Below are 23,887 nucleotides of genomic sequence, written 5' to 3'. Positions count from 1 at the left end.
AATTAAAAACAGACAGCAATTCCTCCCTTGGAAACTCCCTGATTCCAAAGTCACTGAATCACAAGTCACACACTTACCGCCGTTCACACTTACGCTCAGGTCACACTCAGCTCGCTTACACTCGCTGTGCTGAAGATTTAAAGATTTATTTTTTTTTTCTCTCTATCTCCCCTCAACAGCAATCCACCTTGCTGTTCAGATGCACTTCCAAAAAGGACTTGAGCCCCAAACAGCTGCCCCTTATATCCCCTTAATTATGAGCCCCCACCCTAAGTTAACTCCTTATGAATATAGCTACTCCCAATTCAGCAACTCACACCAATTCACACAGGTATTTGTTAAAGGCCTTCCAAATACCTCCTCACTGAATCACAAGTCACACACTTACCGCCGTTCACACTTACGCTCAGGTCACACTCAGCTCGCTCACACTCGCTGTGCTGAAGATTTATAGATTTTTTTTTCTCTCTCTATCTCCCCTCAACAGCAATCCACCTTGCTGTTCAGATGCACTTCCAAAAAGTCACTCAGGAATACACTATAAATGCGCAGGGCAAAATAAATACAAATATAGGAAGGAGTAAATAAGACAAAGGGAAAATACACCACCAGCAATGATACTCCAACTACTAGCTCACCACTCCAGACCGAGATAACAACGCAAAAGACAGAAGCTATAATCGGCGATGCCCAATGTTCAGGAGAACTATTTAAAGGCAATGGGCATTACCCAGCTTCCAATCCGAGCATCAGGTAAATTAACCCCGGACCAGCTAGATAAAATCTAGCCGACGCCAATGAGCACATAGTCGTCAAAAGCGGAATTACCGCTGTCTGTCGAACGACCTGGTCTGAACAGAGTCCGACATGACAGTACCCCGCCTTCTACGAGGGACCCCAGGGCCCTCACGGCTTATAGGACACGGCTTGTCCGGATGGCGACGGTGAAAAAACCTGACCAGCTGATCCGCATGAATGTCCGAGGCTGGTACCCAGGACCTCTCCTCAGGCCCATAACCACGCCAGTGTACCAAGTACTGTAAAGTGCGGTGCACTACACTAGAGTCAACCACCTTGGAGACCTCAAACTCCAAATTACCATCCACCAAGACTGGAGGTGGCATAGGCGCCGCGTCCACAGAACCCACCACCTTCTTTAAAAGAGACCTGTGGAACACGTTATCTATCTTATACACCGTAGGAAGCTCCAATCGGTACGCTACTGGGTTAATGACTGCGGTGACCCTAAATGGACCAATAAACCGTGGACCCAATTTAAGGGATGGTATTTTGAGTCTTATGTTTTTTGTGGATAACCACACCCAGTCATCCACACTCAGGTCCGGACCTGGCACACGCCTACTGTCAGCCACACGTTTGTACCTAGCACCCACACTCAACAGGCGCTGCTTAACTCTCCTCCAGACTGATGACAATTGTGCTCCTAACTGGTCCTCCTCCGGAACGCCGGAAGAGCTCCTCTGACTCAAAGTACAAAATTGAGGATGTAGCCTGTAAACACAAAAAAACGGAGACTCCCCAGACGACTCCTGGCGGTGATTATTGATGACAAACTCAGCCAAAGGAAGAAAGGTAGACCACTCCTCCTGGTTATCAGAGACAAAGCAGCGTAAGTACTGTTCCAAAGTTTGGTTCATACGCTCAGTCTGACCATTTGACTGAGGATGAAACGCCGAAGAATGAGACAACTTGATCCCCAGCCGTGAGCAAAACGCTTTCCAAAATTTTGCCACAAACTGAGTACCCCTATCAGACACGATGTCAGACGGAACCCCATGAAGTCTGACCACCTCCTGCACAAATACCTGAGCCAGAGTCTTAGCATTAGGCAACGAAGGCAAAGACACAAAGTGCGACATTTTTGAAAGCCGATCAACAATCACCAAGATGACCGTGTTCCCAGCTGAGGAGGGCAAATAAGTGATGAAATCCATGGAGATTTCCATCCATGGCTTACTAGGTACCTCAAGAGGAAGTAGTGTGCCAACAGGATGGGAGCAGGGTGTCTTAGCCCTAGCGCACGTGGTACAAGCTGACACGTATGAGACCACGTCCTGTCGGATCTTGGGCCACCAAAACCGACGTGACACCAACTCCAAGGTACCTCTAACCCCTGGGTGGCCAGCCAGGACAGCATCATGATGCTCCGCCAAAACCTTTAAACGGAGATGAAGCGGTACAAAAGATTTGTTGATGGGAAGCTCAGATGGTACCTCCTCCTGAGCCTCGGCAATCTCAGCCTCAACCTCGGTAGTGAGAGCCGAAACCACAACACCCTTTTGGAGGATGGGTACTGGATCCTCCCGAGGTTCCCCCCCCCCCGGAAAACGCCTGGACAGAGCATCTGCCTTAGTGTTTTTAGACCCCGGTCTGTAAGTGACAACAAAATTGAACCGCGTGAAAAACAATGCCCAGCGAGCCTGCCTGGGGAACAGACACTTGGCTGACTCCAAATACAGCAGATTCTTATGATCGGTAATAACAGTAACCTGATGTACCGACCCCTCCAAGAAGTGTCGCCATTCCTCAAAGGCCAACTTGATTGCCAACAACTCCCTGTTGCCGATATCGTAGTTACGTTCGGCGGATGACAGTTTCTTGGAGAAATAGGCGCATGGACGCAAATCACTCAAAGATGAGCCTTGTGATAGTACCGCCCCCACACCAACCTCAGACGCATCGACTTCCACAACAAAAGGTTTTGATACGTCTGGCTGCACAAGAATGGGGGCCGAAACAAAACTGTTCTTAAGAAATTCAAAAGCACGCACAGCAGCCTCAGGCCAAACGGAGAAATTGGTACCCTTTTTAGTCATGTCAGTTAGCGGTTTAGCAATAATGGAAAAATCCTTGATAAATTTCCTATAGTAGTTAGAAAACCCAAGGAACCGCTGAAGTGCTTTCAGGTTATCAGGCCGTTCCCAATGCAGCACCGCTTGCACCTTAGCGGCGTCCATTTTAAAACCAGAAGCAGACTCAATATAACCCAAGAAAGGCAACTCTTGAACAGAAAATACACATTTCTCAAGTTTAGCATACAGCTTATTCTCTCTGAGAAGCTGTAACACCTGCCTGACATGATCTAAATGAGCATCACGGTCGCAAGAATATATGTAAATGTCATCTAGGTACACAATAACGAATTTCCCCAAAACATGCGAGAACACATCATTAATGAAATGTTGGAACACTGCAGGTGCGTTAGTCAACCCAAATGGCATCACCAAATTTTCAAAATGACCCTCAGGGGTATTAAAAGCCGTCTTCCACTCATCACCTTGACGGACTCTTATGAGGTTGTACGCCCCCCCTGAGGTCAAGCTTGGTAAACCACTTAGCACCTGCCACCTGGTTGAACAAATCTGGTATCAGTGGCATAGGGTATGGATCACAAACCGTAATCTGGTTCAATTCCCTGAAATCCAAACACGGGCGTAATCCGCCATCTTTCTTCTTCACGAAGAACCCTGCTGCCACAGGCGAGGATGAAGGCCTGATGTGCCCTTTGCTCAAACTTTCAGCAATGTAATCCTTTAATGCTTGTCTCTCCGGACCGGAGATGTTAAACATCCTTGCTTAAGGCAATTTGGCCCCTGGTTTAAATCTGATAGTACAGTCATAGGGGCGATGTGGCGGCAACTCTGAACAACCCTTCTCAGAGAACACATCCACAAAATCCAGAAGTGACTCCGGAGCGCTTGAAGTCACAGCAGACACACACGTGGCCAGGCAATTCTCCTGGCAGAATTCGCTCCACTGAATTATGTCCTGAGTTTTCCAGTCAATTACCGGGTTGTGCATAGACAACCATGGAAAACCCAAAACCAACTGCGCAGGAAGATTCCTGAGCACCTTACAAGTAACCTGCTCGGAATGTAGAACCCCAATGTGGAGTTTCACCTCAGCCACAAATTCAGTAATCTCCCCCTGTGAGAGAGGAGCAGCATTGATGGTGACCACGCGGATAGGATGAGGCAGTTTTACAATCCTAAAACCTGCTGTGCGCGCAAACTCCTCATCAATGAGATTTGTGGCTGAACCACTATCCACACAGTAATTGGCAGCTCATTGCCAGCGATTATAACCTTAGCAGGGAGCATGCATTGAGAAACCACCATGGAGGATATACATAAGCTCAGATTGGTCTCCTCCACACCCTCTGAGCTTAGAAGTTTTCCGCCGTTGCGTTTTTTAGACAGTAGAGGACAGATGTTAATAAAATGACCAGTCTTACCGCAGTAAAAACAGGCTCCCTGCTTCCTGAGCTCAGGGGCTCAATGCTTCACATGTGACACCCCTGCGATTTGCATAGGCTCCGTGGGCTCACCTACAGCAACCACACGTGAACCTAAACCCTCTCCCATAGGCGGTGTCTCATGCTCCCCCTGACGCAAACGGCGATCAATGCGGACAACCAGACCCATAGCGGAATCTAGAGAAGTAGGAGTCTCGTACATCAGAAGGGCTTTTTTAACCCTTCCAGAAACCCCATGAATAAGCTGACTCCGCAGTGCTGGATCATTCCACTGTGTATCGATCGCCCAGCGACGAAATTCAGAACAGTAATCCTCTGCAACTCGCTCCCCCTGGCGAATAGTGCGTATCTTAGATTCTGCTAGAGCCATTCTGTCTGGCTCATCGTAAATATTTCCAAGAAAGGAAAAAAAACTCTCCAGAGTCAAATGCAGCAGAATTAGATGGCAAAGAAAACACCCATGCTTGGGGATCCCCGCTTAACAATGACAACACCAGGCCCACACGCTGAGCCTCATTACCTGAGATCGGGCGCATACGGAAATATAGTTTGCAAGCTTCACGAAAAGAAACAAATTTACTGCGTTCCCCAGCAAACTTTTCAGGCAAAGGAAACTTAGGCTCAGCAACTCTACCTGTCGCTCCAGCTTGCACATTAGATACTGCTAGTCCCTGTTGCTACACTGCCCCCTCAACTCAGTGACCTGTAGGGACAGCGCCTCCAACTGGCGGGTTATGGAAGTCATTGGATCCATGACAAAACAAAAAAAAGGAAACCCTTTTTTTTTTTTTTTTTTTTAAAGGCCGATTATAATGTCACGGGGAGACTAGGTGGGCAAGAGCTAATAACCCGGGCCCCTGCAATTTCCCTCAGACTAGGGAAATCCTGACTGACCCTCTACCTAGAGTTTACACTGATGGTGTGCATGTCTAGGCCTCGACCCTCGCCCTGTCTCTTGTTTCAACCCTAGGCTGAAACCACCACCCACCACCCAGTGAAAAGATCATACACCAATACCCACACTTAGAACAGACAAGGATAATGGAAAATATACATCACGCCGCAGTCACTCAGGAATACACTATAAATGCGCAGGGCAAAATAAATACAAATATAGGAAGGAGTAAATAAGACAAAGGGAAAATACACCACCAGCAACGATACTCCAACTACTAGCTCACCACTCCAGACCGAGATAACAACGCAAAAGACAGAAGCTATAATCGGCGACGCCCAATGTTCAGGAGAACTATTTAAAGGCAATGGGCATGACCCAGCTTCCAATCCGAGCATCAGGTAAATTAACCCCGGACCAGCTAGATAAAATCTAGCCGACGCCAATGAGCACATAGTGGTCAAAAGCGGAATTACCGCTGTCTGTTGAACGACCTGGTCTGAACAGCGTCCGACATGACAGCCACGCTGTGTTGGACAGTGGAGCTACTTTGGAGACGCGCTGCAGAGACCAGATCAGTGGGGGGACAGGGAGAGGTCAGTATTGCATTTTTTTTCTAAATGAGTAAGTGTGGACATAATACTGGAGGACTATGGGGTGTGCATTATGCTATATGGGAGCTGCATTTTACTATATTTACTATATGGGAGCTGACTTATACTACAGCTCTGGCAAAAATTAAAAGACCACTGGAAAATGTTCAGTTTGTCTGATTTTTCTCTTTATAGGTATATTTTTGAGTAAAATGTAAATTGTTCTTTTATTCTATAAACTTCTGACAACATGTCTCCGAATTTCCAAGCAATAAATTTTGTATTTTTTTTTTTGCATTAAAATGGTCAAAATTTAAAAAACCTAGTGCTTTCAGACCTCAAATAATGCAAAAGGAAACAAGTTCATAATCATTTAGAAACAACAATACTAATGTTTTAACTCGGAAAGAGTTCAAAGATCAATATTTTGTGGAATAACCATGATTTTTAATCACGGCTTTCATGCGTCTTGGCATGCTCTCCACCAGTCTTTCACACTGCTCCTGGCACAAAAATGTAAGCAGTTCTTCTTTGTTTGATGGCTTGTGGCCATCCTTCTTCATCTTGATTACATTCCAGAGGTTTTTAATGGGGTTCAGGTCTGAAGATTGGGCTGCCCATGACAGGGTTTTGATGTGGTGGTCTCTTAATTTTTGCCAGAGCTGTATGAGGGCTGCATTATACTCCATGGTGGCTGTGTAATACTCTATGGGGATGCATTATACTCTATATCAGTTTTTCAATGATGACATACTGACATTATTGTATTATGTGGTATTATTCATGTCTCTTATTTTTGATGAACAATGGTCCAGAAACATGTCCCATTTTGGTTTGATATGTGGACCAAACTTGCTTATTCAATTGAATGGGTTAGTGAGAAAACCGTGGGGATGCCATCCTAGTTGCATCCATTTTTCACTGCCTAATGCTAGAAGCTGGAAGAACCTCCATTCAATTTTATTTTTTTCAGCACATCGATAAAAACAATGTGAAAGATCACTGACGTGTGAATTCGATAAAATAACGTGCAATCAGTCTGAGGCCTCCTTCAGACACTGTATTAAAATTATTGCTGTTTTTCACCTTGTGTTATCCAAAATAAGCCATTGCACTTTTTATTTCACGGTGTCTGTAATGTATTAGTTACATATGGTACATTATCTGTTTATGACAACTAATTGCACATCTCTCTCCACTAACAAAGCAAAGCATTGTGATTCTGAGATTTGGCAGTGGCATTCCATACCATTCCCCATTAAATGTATAAGCGAACTCGGACGATCTCATTGTGTATGCTTGCAAGAAGGTGAGTTGTCAAGATTCTAATGTTTCCTTCAATTGCAGAGCTCAGCATGTGTCCTCAATGGTTAGGAAACAGTCTATTCAATGGTGTATGAACTGAGTTATGTTCTTATGCATGAAATGTTTGTCTCCTATACATTTATTGCCTATTCACAGGACAGATGATAAATGTATGACTGCTGGAGATCTGGCTGCTTAGACCCCCACTAATAATAAGAGGTGGCAGCCTGACATCCCGTGTGCATAAAGCTGTAGTGAGCATGTGCGACCAAGACTTCCATTTACAGTGAATGGAGCAATGGTCGCACATGCTCACTTCCACTCTACTCAGACAGGAGAGCCTTGTTCATGTGATTGGTTGGGCCCAAGTGGTCTGACACTGATCAATCATATATTTTATCACCTGTCCGGTGGATAGGTAATACAGTTGTGGCCAAAAGTATTGACACCCCTGCAATTCTGTCAGATAATACTCAGTTTCTTCCTGAAAATTATTGCAATCACAAATTCTTTGGTATTATTATCTTCATTTAATTTGTCTTAAATGAAAAAACACAAAAGAGAATGAAGCAAAAAGCAAAACATTGATCATTTCACACAAAACTCCAAAAATGGGCCAGACAAAAGTATTGACACCCTCAGCCTAATACTTGGCTGCACAACCTTTAGCCAAAATAACTGCGACCAACCGCTTCCGGTAACCATCAATGAGTTTTTATTACAATGCTCTGCTGGAATTTTAGACTATTCTTCTTTGGCAAAACAATAAGCAGAAGGCTGACAGCACTCACTAACTATTCTTCTTTGGCAAACTGCTCCAGGTCACTGATATTTGAAGGGTGCCTTCTCCAAACTGCCATTTTTAGATCTCTCCACAGGTGTTCTATGGGATTCAGGTCTGGACTCATTGCTGGCCACCTTAGAAGTCTCCAGTGCTTTCTTTCAAACCATTTTCTAGTGCTTTTTAAAGTGTGTTTTGGGTCATTGTCCTGCTGGAAGACCCATGACCTCTGAGGGAGACCCAGCTTTCTCACACTGGGCCCTACATTATGCTGCAAAATTTGTTGGTAGTCTTCAGACTTCATAATGCCATGCACACGGTCAAGCAGTCCAGTGCCAGCAAAGCAACCCCAAAACATCAGGGAACCTCAACCATGCTTGACTGTAGGGACCGTGTTCTTTTCTTTGAATGCCTCTTTTTTTCTCCTGTAAACTCTATGTTGATGCCTTTGCCCACAAAGCTCTACTTTTGTCTCATCTGACCAGAGAACATTCTTCCAAAACGTTTTAGGCTTTTTCAGGTAAGTTTTGGCAAACTCCAGCCTGGCTTTTTTATGTCTCGGGGTAAGAAGTGGGGTCTTCCTGGGTCTCCTACCATACAGTCCCTTTTCATTCAGACGCCGATGGATAGTATGGGTTGACACTGTTGTACCCTCGGACTGCAGGGCAGCTTGAACTTGTTTGGATGTTAGTCGAAGTTCTTTATCCAATATCCGCACAATCTTGCATTGAAATCTCTTGTCAATTTTTCTTTTCCGTCCACATCTAGGGAGGTTAGCCACTGTCAGGACTCTGAACATTTTTTACCTTTTGTGCCTTACTGCCCTTTTCCAAGATGGCATCTTTGGTCTCATGTGCACTGTGTCTTCCTGCTATAAAACTACACCCCAGCCTTCAGTCTGTGCTAGAGTATTCTGCCTTGCATCCAGCTCCTGACCTCTGATTACTCCCTGGCTATATACCTGCTCCTGTGAACCTGTGTGGTGATCCGGCTACTCTGCTCTGAGTTCCCGCTGCATACACCAGTTTCCAGTAATCCTCCTTCATCTGCTGCTCGTGTTTGCTTCAATCTGCATTTGCTGGACATGTAAGCTGTTTCTGCTCTGCAAGAACCTGAGACTATTAACCAGGCCTCCCTGGTTGAGCTAAGATATGATTTGAACTGCCTTATAAGCTTATCTATCTGTGTTTAGACTAAGACAAGGATTTATTCGTGTCAAGTATCCTCAAGAATAATTGTGCTTCGTAGACTTTCTGCGTGATTGCATTTTCCTCTGAAGTTTCCTATAGACTGCTAAGCTGCGTTTTATATTTACACCAAGTGTTGTGGACTTGAGTTCCTCTCTGAACCTGTTTGAATCACCGTGTGATAATATACTTTACCACTTATAAAACTGTGTCCTGTAGTTGTCTTGTTCCACGAAAAGTCTCCTGAGTTATCCCCTATAATTATTACAGCCACAGTGCCATGGGCTTTAAACTTCTTGATGACACTGCGCACGGTAGACACAGGAACATTCAGGTTTTTGGAGATGGACTTGTAGCCTTGAGATTGCTCATGCTTCCTCACAATTTGGTTTCTCAAGTCCTCAGACAGTTCTTTGGTCTTCTTTCTTTTCTCCATGCTCAATGTGGTACACACAGGACAGAGGTTGAGTCAAATTTAATCCATGTCAACTGGCTGCAAGTGTGATTTAGTTATTGCCAACACCTGTTAGGTGCCACAGGTAAGTTACAGGTGCTGTTAATTACACAAATTAGAGAAGCATCACATGATTTTTCGAACAGTGCCAATACTTTTGTCCACCCCGTTTTTTATGTTTGGTGTGGAATTATATCCAATTTGGCTTTAGGACAATTCTTTTTGTGTTTTTGCATTTAAGACAAATTAAATGAAGATAATAATACCAAAAAATTTGAGTTTGCAATCCTTTTCATCAAGAAACTGAGTATTATCTGACAGAATTGCAGGGGTGTCAATACTTTTGGCCACAACTGTATATATTGTTTATGAGATAACCACTTTTAGTATCCAACCCCTACTAACACATACATTGTCAGCTTCAAGGTTTTGAATCTTCATTTTCATACCAGCAACTCAGAGAAATATAACCTATCTGAAAATGACTAAAGATGCAATAACTTTTTTGAAATCTAGAATGACCACATTGAAGTGTAGTCCACGACATAAAACATGATGTTTTTACCAGGAGTACAAGCTCACAAGAAATATATTATTAGAAGTACTGTTCAAAATAATACAGAAAAATGAACATAAATTCTTAAGTGCATTCATGAAGTATGGAGACCAGGTTTTTGAGATATGTCTTTTTTATTACAGCATAAGTGAATACATCAAAACCATACCCACAATGTCCCAGTAAGCGACCCGCAATTATGTACATTATTGTACAGTACAATACAATGCACACAGGTAGGATCTAGATGCAGTTCTCAAAAGCCCTTCTGTATTTCAGTGGAACTCTCCCCTTCCCTGCCAGCCAGGCCAACATCACTCCATCACTTAGTCTGGCATTCAAGGGTTTTAAATACAATATATAAAAAACAACCTAGGAAATATTTTTTTCTACAGATCACATCCTATACATATATATTGCGACATCATTTGTGGCCTTTTAGCAAGGTCCCTTTGACTAGAATGTACCAAGCAGTTTTGTAACTCAAGGAGTATACCCATCATATAAAAAAAATGCAAAGGAACCAGTTTGTGGGTGAAGCTAAAACTAAAGTATATCTCCTAGCATAAACTAAGAATTCTGCTTTAATTTTCAAAATGACTGATCTTCATACCAAGAACCTCCCTGAACTCCTAAAATGCAGAGATCTTGGGGGTTCTACTGGCCTCCTTACTCCACAAGATTCTCGTAGCACCTGGTATAAAGAGCCGCGTGGTCAATTCTATTTAGAAATACTCTGCAGAATCCTGCAATATCTATGATTGGATGTATTTTTCTTATACAGGTGACCAAGTGTCCGTAAGTCCAGGTAAGAAGCAGGAACAAAAGTTTTTGTATTTGCATAAAATGTGACAATTAAGACTTTACAGCAAGTCTATGGATTTCTTGACCTGATAGTTGAACAATGGCAGATTTTGATGTGTGCCGGTAACCAGCCCACTTAATGTTTTCCCAATGTTTTCTATGAAGAACATTTAGTCTGTGCCCAAGAAAAATATGTAGAAAACTGCATATACAAAGCTTTTACTAAGGAATTACAGTTTGACATTCTACGAGTAATAGTACCACACTTATGTAAGGCAGCTCCTCACATAGTCTACACAGTTGGATATACATTACACGTTCCATATTAATGTATTTGTTAAATGCCCACTTTATAATAATAGTAATTTGCCCTGAATGCATTGATCTTGTCTTCATTGATCTTGTATGTAGTACGAAGGAGAATTTTCAGGAAAAAGCCATTAAAACGTAACTTGTCATGTATAGATGGACCACATACCGCAATCAATATTGGTAGTTAGGGTTAGAAATAGGTAATGGCCATGCCTGTGAGATCTATGCCCTTGGATGTCCTTCGGTAAGGTCTTCGGGGATTGCGTCTGTTGTTGGCCACATAAAAAGCTCATTGATAACCAGGAATGCATCTCCCAGAGACCCCAAGGAGAGACGAAGTTTGATGTAGGATACCGCTAAGAAATGTACAATATAGTACCAGAACTAGGACAACAGATTTCTTCGGCTGAATTCTGAGCCATGAGATTTATTACAATAAACACCTTATTCTTCAATATCTGCATAAAGGGATTCTTTGGGACTTTGAACGTGTCAGGATAGGTAATCTAATATTAGATGGGTTACATCTAATGTGTGACACCGGGAATGATGCTGATCGGCAGGTCCCCCTCACTGGTGGCTCTGCCTGGTACTGCAGTTCATCCCAGTGCGTGTCCCAGAGGTCGGACCTCCACTGTTCATTGATTTGTGGCTTAATACTACTTTCCGAATGGTTGACCGTGTAACCTCTAGGCTGTAACTCTAAACATATCATCCTTTTTATTTAGTACATGGAAAAACATTCTAAAAAATAATCACCCATCACGGGAAAATAAAAGTGTATTGAAGAAACCTTGTGTTTTCAGTATGTCCGCTTCCAGCCAGAGAATTGAAGAAAAAAACCCAAAACACATTTAAAAGTTTAAAAGGTTGCCATTTTGTATCCCTGAAGCAAAGGCAATCCCCCATGAGTCCAGAACATCAGCAAATTTCTCTAGTCCCAAAACCCTCTATACACATTAGATAGTTGTCGGCCAACATCTATCTCTGGGTTCATTCTCACATGCGAGAAACTCGGATGAGTCTCGCACGTCAATACCCGGCACTGCACCCAGCACTCAGATCGAAGCGTGCGGCTGCGTAGCAATACATGCAGCCGCACACTCCGCTCCTGAGTGCCGGGTATTGACGTGCGAGACTCATCCGAGTTTCTCGCATGTGAGTATGAGCCTTCCCCCGAATCCTCCATACTCAGGAATACTATGCCACCATCTGCTGGGGGAGTCAGGTTGCCCCCATAAACATTAGACTGTCGTCCGATCCCGTTGATACTGGTGGCTATGACCGGATCAGAGGATTAGCTAGGCCATACACAGTGCAGTTTTTTCCATTCAATGTCCTTTTTTCCCCAACTGAAAGTGTGATCATTGTATTAATCAAGTATTATTCAGAATAATATAAGTTGTTAGCCATCGTTACCAGGGCAAATGTTGTATTACATGGTGCTCACATTACAGTGGCTCATTGCCTTAGCTTATGGCTACAGGTAATAAAACTTCAGTATCGGGCAACCCCTTTAAAGAACTATTTGATTTTTTTTGCTTCCGGTTTTGCACTCTTCAGATTATATTGAATAAAATGCTGTTTATTACGCTGTGTGCTGTGGTATCACACTTCGGTCTGGATTTTGCACTTCTTTACTGGAACCTCAGGCACTTGAAAGACTATATTTTTTCTGTTATCACCTTTCCTGTTGTTAATATGAAATAATACACTGCTTTACCACCTGTCACCTACGTCCAGCTCTATGGAAATTCGAACAAGATCACGTAAGAGAATCAATAGTTCGGAGCTTCCATTAGTCATCTTCTTACTTTGCAGCAATGCTGCCCAACCTGTTTCATCATATTACTGGGAAATTCCAACTGCGGCTGCAAAAAATAGGCACAAAAGCACCTAATAAACCATGCAGACACCCTGGTGACGTGATACAGGATGTTTTTTTCGGAGGATAACTAATATGGTCATAGCCGTAATAAATGAATCTCCCATTTGTTAATGCAGGAGACTAATATAATAAATCATAAATGAAGGAATGAATAAATCAAGACTAGTATAAAATATGAATAAATGTAAAATGCAGAGGGAGTGAAGGGGCTAACACTAGAGGAATCGGCCTGTGATATCCACCCCCCAGTTATTGATATTTTACTGTCTGTTGAATGGTACGTCCTCCAAAATTGTCCCATTTGTTTCATGGGAAATGAACAAACTGCATGTTGGGTCATAAGATAAATGGTGTTTCCATTGTACAAGTTACATTTAGGTAGAAACTGCAGAGATGTCAATAACTATATGGCCACTTTATGTCAATAACTATATGGCCAAGTTCACATGATCGTAAATGCTGTCCATGAAAAAAACACAACCCAATGTTCTTTAATGGGGCAGTGAATATGAGCATTTGTTTTTCATAAAACCTGAGCGTGAAAAAAACCGAAGCATGCACTAGTTTTTTCCATGTGTCAACCATCCAAGTCTACGGAAGCACAAAAAAATAGATTTCCATATGGAGCAACCGTACATGGATAATTTGCAATTCTTTATCATGGGAAATTGTTTTTAGTCTTTTAGTAAAAACAGCACATGAGAAAAAAAATTGTCCCGAGTGTCCCCCAGGGATTTCTATCTACCATCTATGTAACTTATTTCTTAGGCTGGATTCCCACGATTAGTTTTTACTGAGGTTTTTTTACGCTGTGTATTGTTGAAAAAAACGCAAGTAACTTATTTTTCTTAATGGGTGCAAAAAATCTGCAACATCGAAAACGCACCAAAAGCTCATTGTGGGAACTCAATTGTAAAATGCCGCCATCAAGGATCTGTGTTTTCGGATCTCCTGACACAAAGCAAGTGCTAAAGCATCAATGATTTTAACAGCCTAGAACAAGCTCAAAGCCAACATTTTTACCGATAGGGTTGATATATTTCTAAATCACCAAGGATCTGTGCTAACATATCTAAAATTTCTATGTAACTGCACAGAACATATATTAATGACAATTTCCCCTATAAAGTAAAATGATTTACTCAAACACAACATATTGCAGCTTCATTATGTACAGTACAAAGTATCCATGGGCATCAATTATGCAAATGTAAGTAGAGGGGCTTCATTGATTACTATGAGGTCCGTTTGGTTCTAAGCTATGCAAGATTTTATGAAGAAAGCACATGTATTGAGGGCAGGACCTCATGGTCATCAGTGGGACCTCTCGGCTTTCGTTTGCATGATTAAAGGCATTGTCCACTACTCGGACAACGCCTTCTCAATCCCTGTTTCCTCCAAGCAAAATAATAATACCTGCACTCACCTCCGATGCGGGTGCCATTTCAAGGGTGTCGACACTGGCTCTCCCGGTGTTCATGTGACCTTACTTTATCATACGATCCTTGCGGCCAATCATTCTTCCCTTCTTTGGAAAAATCAAATATACGGAGGACGTGAGAGGGCAACCGCAGCCCTCACTTTCTCTGGATGTCAGTTATGTCAGAAGGAGGGGAGGTTGAAGTGGCCACTGATTGGCTGCATGGATCATAAATCTGGATTATACTGGTTATGGGAGGGGTCCAAAACTTTAAGTACCACAAAATTTGTTGCAAGAGGCATCTCCCCCCTTTCCCACTGCTCCTGGCATATAAAGATCTCCACTGCTGTACAGCGCACCATAGGTGTGAACAGTAACATGGTAGCTCTAAATGATTCGTAGCCCAGCAGTATTGCAAATCTAATGATATTACTGGGGCTTTCTTGCCTTTTTGCAGTATAATCTCTGGATCTGAATATAATGAGCTGCAACATATTTAAGAAATGCTGTAGGTTTATATATAGCAAGTATCAGGTATAGTAGTAGCGGGGGAAGACAATGATCTCAAGCTCAAGAACTTCACCAAATCTTGGGCACCTCTCTTATCAAATATGAAAGAACTCATGAAAAAAACTCACATGCTAATCGGTACGTAGCATGCCTTCAAGGGTTTTATCCTGCATAAAACACAGTGTATACAGGCTGACAAGCTTCTACTGTTAGATGTTACAACTTTTTTTTCCTGGAGCCAAAGAAGGAAAAGGAAGGAGATTGCTGCGTAAAGATGCCTCACTCATGTAACCAATACAATATAACAAAAAAACTGAAAAACGTTAGCAGAAAAGCTAAAATGAGATTTAAAACACATTTTAGCTGACAATTTTGACATTATCCAAGGGAAAGATCCTTCTCCAGGTATAGCCACAAGATCGTGTTATCGGTCTGCTGTCCGAGTGCACAAAGGACAGCGCATGGACCAACTGTAGCCTGTGTGCTAGGGCACATGGGCAATTTTCCACATGGACCTCAGGTCCATGCAGAGAAAAAAAACACAGCATGTACAAGTTTAGTCTGACTTAAGGAGCAGCCATCGCCTGTAAATAGATGGCAGCTCCTGCACCTGTCCGCTCTGTCGATGAGCCCGCAGAGCTGTTCATGGAACCAGTCACGTACCAAGCGGAGCTTAGCTAAGTTTGGGCTTAGCCTAAATTTCCATTCTGTGAAATATTTCAACAACAGGGCTTCAAAATAAAGTCAGCCTGTAATACTCTGTTACATAAAAACTTGTAAGTTCAATTTCACACGAGCTTAATGTTGGCCATACAAACTAGATTCACATTTGGTCTACGGTTCTCTTCTCAACCCTGAACTACAGGATGACTACAGTAGGAAAAGGAGAATAGGTAAAGTTGACGTGTGGCTTTAAAACTGGAGAACATTTTAGTACAATGGCTACTTGTCTATGAGAAAATGTATATGGGTAGTAAAAACACTTGTGCCATTTTAAAGGGAACCTGTCAGCAGGTATTTCCCATACAACCTAGAGCCACCACCTTTGGGCCCTTTGTTACAGCATTCAGTCTCCAAGCAAAACAAAAGACCTTTTATACTACTCACCTAAGGGGTGGTCTGGTCCGATGGGAATTGCTGGTCTTGGTCAGGTGCCTCCTATAGTCTTGTGATTACCGTGCTCCTTCTCTGCTTTGTGTGGATGACGCATCCTACATCATCCACACAAAATTCCCATCGCGCTCCTGCGCAGGCGCACTTCTCTCTGCCCTGCTGAGGGAAGCAAAGTACTGTTCTGCGCATGAGCGGGGAAAGACCAAAGAGCGCCCGGGCATGCACACTAGAGTATTTTGCCCTCAGCAGGGCAGAGAGAAGTGTACCTGCACAAGACCGTGATGATGGGGACACTGTGTGGATGAAGTAGGACGCATCTTCCACACAAAGCAGAGAAGGAAGTCAGCGATCACAAGAAGAGAGGAGGTGCCGGACCAAGGCCAGCGACGCTCATCGGAATGGGCCGTCACGTAGGCGAGTATAAAAAAAAGTGTTTTTTGTTTTTGTAGGGCGACTTGGAGACATATATACAGCATATTAAAATGCTATAGCACAGGGCTGAAAGGTGGTGGCCGGAGGTTACATGGGAAAAACCTGATGACAGATTCCCTTTAAATGTTACTGAAAGGAAACTCCAGAAAATCGAAAACCTTAATGATACAGTAACAAGAACTCTCTAGTTTCTTACATTCCTGGGTAACACATTATAAAAACAGGCAAAAAAATACTTTGGTAATTTTTTTTGTCTATTGAGTAACTAAATATTCCCAACATGTTTTTTTGAAAATAGTGACTAGTATCTAGTGTCTGAAATTCCCTTTTGTACACTTTATGGAATGATATCAAGAAATCCCATTCTGTGGAGATATCATATCTGTAATAACACTGAGAAGCAACAGAAAATAAATTGGTATAAGAAAAACCAAGACCATAGGAGGATGAGCTTCGCAGCATCTACCACAATGGGCAAAGGTGTGAAAAATCGTGAGACCAGGATGCACTGCAGCTCTGTGGCTAAAATCTCAAGGCTATGGGATCCAGGATGTGCTGAAACTGTTATGCCGGCCTTTTCTAGGGGCTTTTTTTTTTACTATAAAGCTCAGAATATGATGTAATTCCACAGAAATGGATTATCAGAACTGCAGGAATCGGAATGCACTGTAAGATCACAAACATTTGTCTTCTCATTCTCTGAACAATAGCCGAACACTAGAGCAGAAGAGCGATGACTAACTGGACATCCAACTGACAGACGCACCTCCACCAGTTACTCATCAATGGTTCAGCAAGCGTTCTGTCTGTAAATGTTTCATAGTCACAATCAATTCTCAGTCTATCTTCAGGTTCACCAGCTTGGCGAATCTACAAAGTCAATAACATTGAACGCGACACAACTTTGTCGCGTGCTCTGTACGAGTCTCCATATAAGTTATGGTCTTCTTATTCTGATTCAATATCCAATCAGCAAAAAAGCTAAAGTAGGGGAGGGAAAAGGAAAAAGGAAAGATGCTGAGGTTTCCCCCACTGAAGGTGAGAGTTTGGTCCATATAGTCATGAAAGTCTCCTTTAATTTCATACCAATCTATCACAAGTGTCTTCCTCCTCTAGTCTGCCGTGATGCCTTTGGCCCGCAATTCCTCTTGAACTCTCAGCAAGTAAGTGGGGTCTGGGTACCCGAACCTGAAGGCAATAAAGAATATTTTTTTAGGATTAGATCCAGGTGGATGAACATATTTAGATGAACTTTATATCAAATAAATCTGATTCTTTCTCTGATTGAATATTCATTTTCACAATTCCCAATGCCCTGTTAAAATCTGTATTCAGTGAAGACAGATTGTTACATTACTAGATAGAGGGAGGAGGTAACAGATGGTTTTTATAGGATTCCGTGTAAAAGGGAGTGTCTAGCTCCGCCATCCTCTTCCTCCCTGCCTACTACATACAGCTAAAACCAGAAGTTTCCATACACTGTATAAAAAGACACACATGCATGTTTTACTCAATATCTGACATGAAATCAGCATAAACCTTTCCCGTTTTAGGTCAATTAGGATTGCGAGACAAATTGTAGTTTTGAACGACACCACTGGTTTTACCATATCGTGTACTGGAAAATAGGGGAAAAAAATCAAATTGAGGTGAAAAAGTGAAAATCCACAAATTACACCTGATGACAGATTCCCTTTAAAACTTCTACAAAGAAAAATTTGATTAGTAATCCATAGCAAGCAATCAAATTTTAACTCAATTTTCAGAGGCTCAAAATGAAAATCAGCTAAAAAGAGGCAGAAAATGAAAATCAGCGACCTCAACGGTTATCATGAGCAAATACTTCACTTTATTTCTGCACCATTTTAGAAATAAATGTTATCAGTGTAGTTTATACTTTTATATAAAAGAAATATAAGCTGAGAAACAAATCCTAAACTGTGTAAAATAATACGAAACATTCAGTCTCAACTCCAGAGAAGTACCTGCATTCAGTTGAACTAATAAATACTAGCTGACTTTTCTGCGTTATAGTGTGGGCACCTGGCACCTATACAATGGGCATTCAAGTCATAAAGAACGTCATAGCTGAGGAATTTGTGCTTTTTTTATTAAGGCGGAGATCACATATGCAGTTTTTAGAGTCAAAGTTCAAAGTGGATCCAGCGGGAAAGACAGATGATTCACAAAGGATGAAGCAAAATTGCAACATCAACATTCATAACCAAGAGAACATGCAAGAAATGTACTAACATGAAAAGACATAGTATGTATCCACATTTTATCCATGGGTGGCATGCCAGATGTCTCGTAGTCCACTTGTAGTCCAGTTCCGTAGACATGTGCCAGGAAATCCTCGCAAATGGACTCCGCTGTTTCAGTGATGAATCCTCTCAGGTCATGTGGCTGGAGGGAGTGGGAGGAAGATACACTGACTCCTTGATGTAGCCCCCACAGAAATAAATCGAAGGGTGATGGATCTGACAATCATGGAGGCCAACGTAACAATGGTGAATCATTGTTTGTTTCCAGTGTGGCCTCTAACTTTCCAGTAGAGTTTCATTCACGTATTGGAGAACATCCACATGGAAATATGAAGGTGCTCCATCCTGCCGATAGACTACATTGGTAGAACGTCCTTTAACTGTGGCACAAGCCATTCCTACAACATGTCGGTAAAAATGAAGGGACTTTAGAACCAAATCATTGAATAAAAGACTATGGGTGGGTCCCTCATGTGCCTGATGGAATGGCACATGTTTTTTTCTAAACCCCAAATTCTATGGCTGTTGTGACTGACCTTCCCACTGAGATGAAAGGTTCCCTCATAGCTGAACTTAGCCCAGCAAGTCAGTGCTAAATCCTGTTCACTGCCTCTTATGAAGTCTTTGGGCAGCTCGGACTTTACCATGACAAACACCGTGCAGCTTCGAAATACTGTACTTCACCCAACACAATAACCAACTAAGCCAACTTTACTGTGATTTTCAGTCACTATCTGTTTACCACTGATGTTACTTTAACTATGAGCTGTTACTTTTTCACCATCCTTTTTAATCACTTTGTATAAGGCCTTCCTTTATCCATTATTTTTCAATCAATTTCGAGCTATTGTTCAAAAAATGCATCAAAAAGCTGCCACAAAAACTGCATGTGTGATATCAGCCTTAACATTGAGGTTTTTAATACATTCCTTTTGGCTTTTTATGGTCAAAGTCAGTTTGCAATTCCTATTAGCAGTCAAAATATTCGGCACCTAATGAGTTAACTGCTCTAAGTTAATTTAGGGGCGTGTTCTTCTTTCTCCTAAGTGTTGTAGCCTGTTTATGATTGGTTAGCATCACACAGGGAGAAAAAGTACACGCCCCCAGTGAAAACTATCTGAAAACTCCCACTTGGACTTAACAAAACTTAACTCAATAGGTGTCAAATACTTTGATAGCTTATATCTCAGCAATGGAGAGGCGAAAATAAAAAAAAACAAAAACATTTTATTCCACTCTGCAGCCATTATTGCTTAGTGTGTCTAATTCAATACGAAACATTTGGTGAAAGGTCACCTTTAACTGGTGAAGCATCAAAGTACGAACTGTTGCGTGCACGTCTCACAACAAAATCAGTAAAACTGACTGTACTGCCTTTTCAGGATTGTCTCTGGTCTTCAGCCAACTTCATAGATTTTAGCATGGTCAAGGCAGATTTATTGTTGTTGTTAACCAAACTTATATAAATATATATATATATATATATATATAAATATATATATATATATATATATATATATATATATATATATATATATATATATATAGTGATAATCATTGCATCTTTCTCCTCATTGGTACTTTATCAGTAATGTTCTGGTATCTTTTACCTTTAAGAAGTCGATTCTTCATCAAAGGGACCTTCCAGATATACTTATATCTATATTTCGATCGTTCAATCACTGGAAACAGCTCGCCGGCACAATTTTTCCGCATTTAACTAGAGTATATATGACTTTCACAACCAATTAATGTACCTGTTCCAGTGATGATTTTAATATCACATTAGTAGGACTGAGTAATATTGCATGTAGTTATTTTGCGTTTAATCAATGTAATGAACATAGATTGCCTTGTAGAGATTGGTTTTCCCATAGACATTATTCTTTCTTATTGATCAGTGTTAAAAAGTACTTAATTACATGAACTTAGATTCAACACTGTGATAAATAAAGCAGAAAAAAATCCAAGAAATTGTTTAGTGCCATGGTTTTGGTTTAAGAATTTGCAGAAAAAAAGTAATATGGAAGAGACAATCAGGAAGTGAAATGTAAGTATACGTAAACTCAAAAAACACATATTGTATTTCAGACTAGAAATAGAGAACTTGTCTGTTAAAAGGAATATGTCAGCAGATTTTTCCATGTCTGTCTATGGGAAGTATGAAATAGAAACATTCTTCCTCATTACAAAGAGCTATTGTTGGTAATCATCAAGTAACTAACATTAAAAAGTAGCACATTTTTAACAAAATAGAGCAAAATGTACTGATTTTTGGTGCTACTATTTTTTTTTCCTAGTTCCACCAACTTTCTTAAGTATATGGAGAGTAATGGAAATGGCCATGGCCCAGCACGGACTCACGTTTTCACGACATTTATGCTATAAAAGTGGTGTAAATTATATAATCTGTTAGAAAAAGTGTGTACATTACAGCAGAAATGTACTCCAGTCCTGTGTATGTTATAGTAGATTTGTCAGGCTGTGCTAGCCTATGCCCCCTTTTGTTAAGCTACACACACTTTTCAAAATTTGCTATTTCTCTACCACAGTTTTCTACTGAAATTAATAATTGGAATCTCCCTATAGACACAAGTAAACGTGTCTGCTGGGTAGCTTCTCACTGCCTTCTCCCCACCTGGCACAGCTTGATCCGTTAGATACGATACAGCAGTAATCCTTTTTTTTTTTTTTTTAACTGATCTCTGCTGGATCTGTTTTTGTAACATTGAAGTCTATGGAAAATGGATCAGTTATCCATCTGTTTTGTCCATTTGTAAAAAATCCTGTAAGGAAAAAACGGATCCTTTACAAGTGAAAAGAGAAATGAATGACTAATTAATGGATCCGTTTTCCATAGACTTCAATGTTAGAAACATGGATTCGGCAGAGTTTTTTGAACACAGACTAAAAAAGTTGTGTTTGCACAACTTTTTTGCCTACTGATTGCTGCTGGATCCATTCTAAGGGATGATTATTCGACATGTGAACCTAACCTTAGACAGGTTTAGTCTAGACAGATATAGGAATTGGTCCCTGATCCAGATTTTCACTCTACTGCACAGTTGCTTGCAAAGAGGGCCCACCCGAGTAAGTGTTATCGAAACGCACGTCGGGGCCAGGGAGCACCGGACTAAACCCTTGGCTTATGCCTAAATACCACTAAGAGGTAATGCAATTAATTTATACTGGCCATGTATGTGCTATAACTCTCCTGCGTGCACTGTCACTTTATCTTTTGATCTATATGTTGGCTACTTCTGTGCACTTTTGCACTTTGTTACTGTTTGCTACTGCCTGTATGCTATGCAGGGACATATATTGTGGACAGCCACACATTCCTTGTTTAGAGGTTTTATTCCTTTTACTGGTATTTGTATTTTATTTTTATTGTATGAGATCGCACAAGGCCCTCTTTCTGTCAGGCCTTCATCTATCTTGTGAGGCACAGTTGCTTTTGCTTTTAATTTTTTTGTTATCATTTATATTTTCCCTTAATAAGATTTTTTTTTTTATGCTCTAAGTGTTTATCTTGCTTGCCTTCCTTCAAAAGTGTAAATAGGTATGGTTGGCAACTTTTGATTTGCTACTGTCATAGTAACACTATTAATTTTGATTTAGATCATAAGCTTATGATTTAATATCTGTGGTTAAGGCAGCATAAACTACTTGACAGGTGGCTCACTTTATTAGGCAGCACACCTTCACCTCCCTTATTTTTGGTCAGTTGCCCATTGTCATGATGGTGACCTGCAGAGCTCTGTGTTTCATGTATAGGACTAAATCATTCAAAAAGCACTTTTCCTGATATTATTGGTCATGCTCTATACTTGGTTATCTAATTAATTGTGGTATTCCTTTTTTTAGGACAACTAAAAAAAAAAAATCAAGGATATCTAATATTTTTTCAAACAAATTGGAAAACCCTAACAAATCATGAGTAAATAATGAGTAAAACGTATGAGTACAGTGCAGATTGCACAACCTTCAGGTCCTTCATCTTGCTTCTCCAAAGCCGTGCTTCACTCAACAATTAAGAGAAATATTACAACTTTTATGAAAACCATACATCAAAAAAGGGGCCCAGTGACAGTCTATGAGTGAAGACATCAAGTTCATGCGCACATGAAGAGTGGCACTTGGTTATAAACAGGCAGACAAGGAAGCTGACCCTACTGCTAGCTGAAAAAGGAGCAGAGATGCCAGCGCGTTGGCCACCATATTGGCCAGAAGCTTTCCTTTTAATTGCTAAATCTCATTGCTGTTTGCTTGGTTAGAAGAACACTATAAGCAATCTGCAGACCATACTTACAACTATTTCAGATTTCTACTGCACAGATGGCTAATATGGGTAACGGAGAACTGAAATGTCAGGTCAAGTATATCATTTAGTAATGAGTGCTCAGCTTTCCAGCCAACAAACTGTCATCTGTATACCACATGAACTCTAAAAAAATCTACATATAAAAATTAACTTTTACCCATTATATGGTATATTCGTGTCTCTGCAGCTCAGTCTCCTCTTTGGACATTGTCTTGAATTCCAGATCTCATCTTGCATTTCATTTCTCTACTCTTTCCCATCAATTCAATGATGCATCAGCGCAGCCTCACATGGCAGCTAGGGTTACATTTATCTCCTGCCTCTAGTGGTAACAGTGATACTTCTATATAAATTTTACTAGATAAGCTATTATTACAAATAGTAGATGGAGGCCCGAAGAAATCGCATCTAGAGGGCAGTAATGTCACGATGGGGGCAGGCATATGACGCTTTTGTTGCCTAATGATATCCTGTTATAATCTAATGACTTTTGCATCAGGGGACTCATGTGCTTGACCCCTACGCTTATATGCATTGTTTTTTTCCCAGCGATGCTGTTACTCTTCAAGAGTCTCATTTGCCCATTGTTGTCTTCAACGTTGTGCCTTTGCTGCTTTCCTTTCATTGTCATTGGCATACTTTTTAGGAGGAGCCATGTTGGCGTTGATATTTGCTTTTTAACCCCTTAATGAATTAATTCCCAGGGACGGGATAGTACGTCACAGCGATCGCGGTCGGGTGTCAGCTGACTATCGCAGCTGACATGCGGCACT

General features: G+C 41.3%; 1 protein-coding gene across 11 annotated transcripts in view; it reads right to left on the bottom strand.

The window, feature by feature from the left end:
• Positions 1–10,162: 10,162 nt before the first annotated feature.
• The window catches only part of DTX3 (deltex E3 ubiquitin ligase 3), a 97,982-nt gene continuing 84,257 nt past the window's right edge, over positions 10,163–23,887 (bottom strand). For all 11 annotated transcript variants that reach the window (XM_077297754.1, XM_077297763.1, XM_077297761.1 and 8 more), the window contains one exon: positions 10,163–17,714. In XM_077297754.1, the coding sequence (XP_077153869.1) occupies positions 17,639–17,714 (76 nt within the window). In that variant the 3' untranslated portion in view covers positions 10,163–17,638. The remainder of the gene's footprint in view (positions 17,715–23,887) is intronic.

The sequence above is a fragment of the Ranitomeya variabilis genome, chromosome 3 (genome assembly GCF_051348905.1).
Source record: "Ranitomeya variabilis isolate aRanVar5 chromosome 3, aRanVar5.hap1, whole genome shotgun sequence".
In the NCBI taxonomy this organism is placed as follows: domain Eukaryota; kingdom Metazoa; phylum Chordata; class Amphibia; order Anura; family Dendrobatidae; genus Ranitomeya; species Ranitomeya variabilis.
The sequence above is the reverse complement of the archived record's forward strand: the minus strand, read 5'-3'. Positions and strand labels throughout refer to the sequence as shown.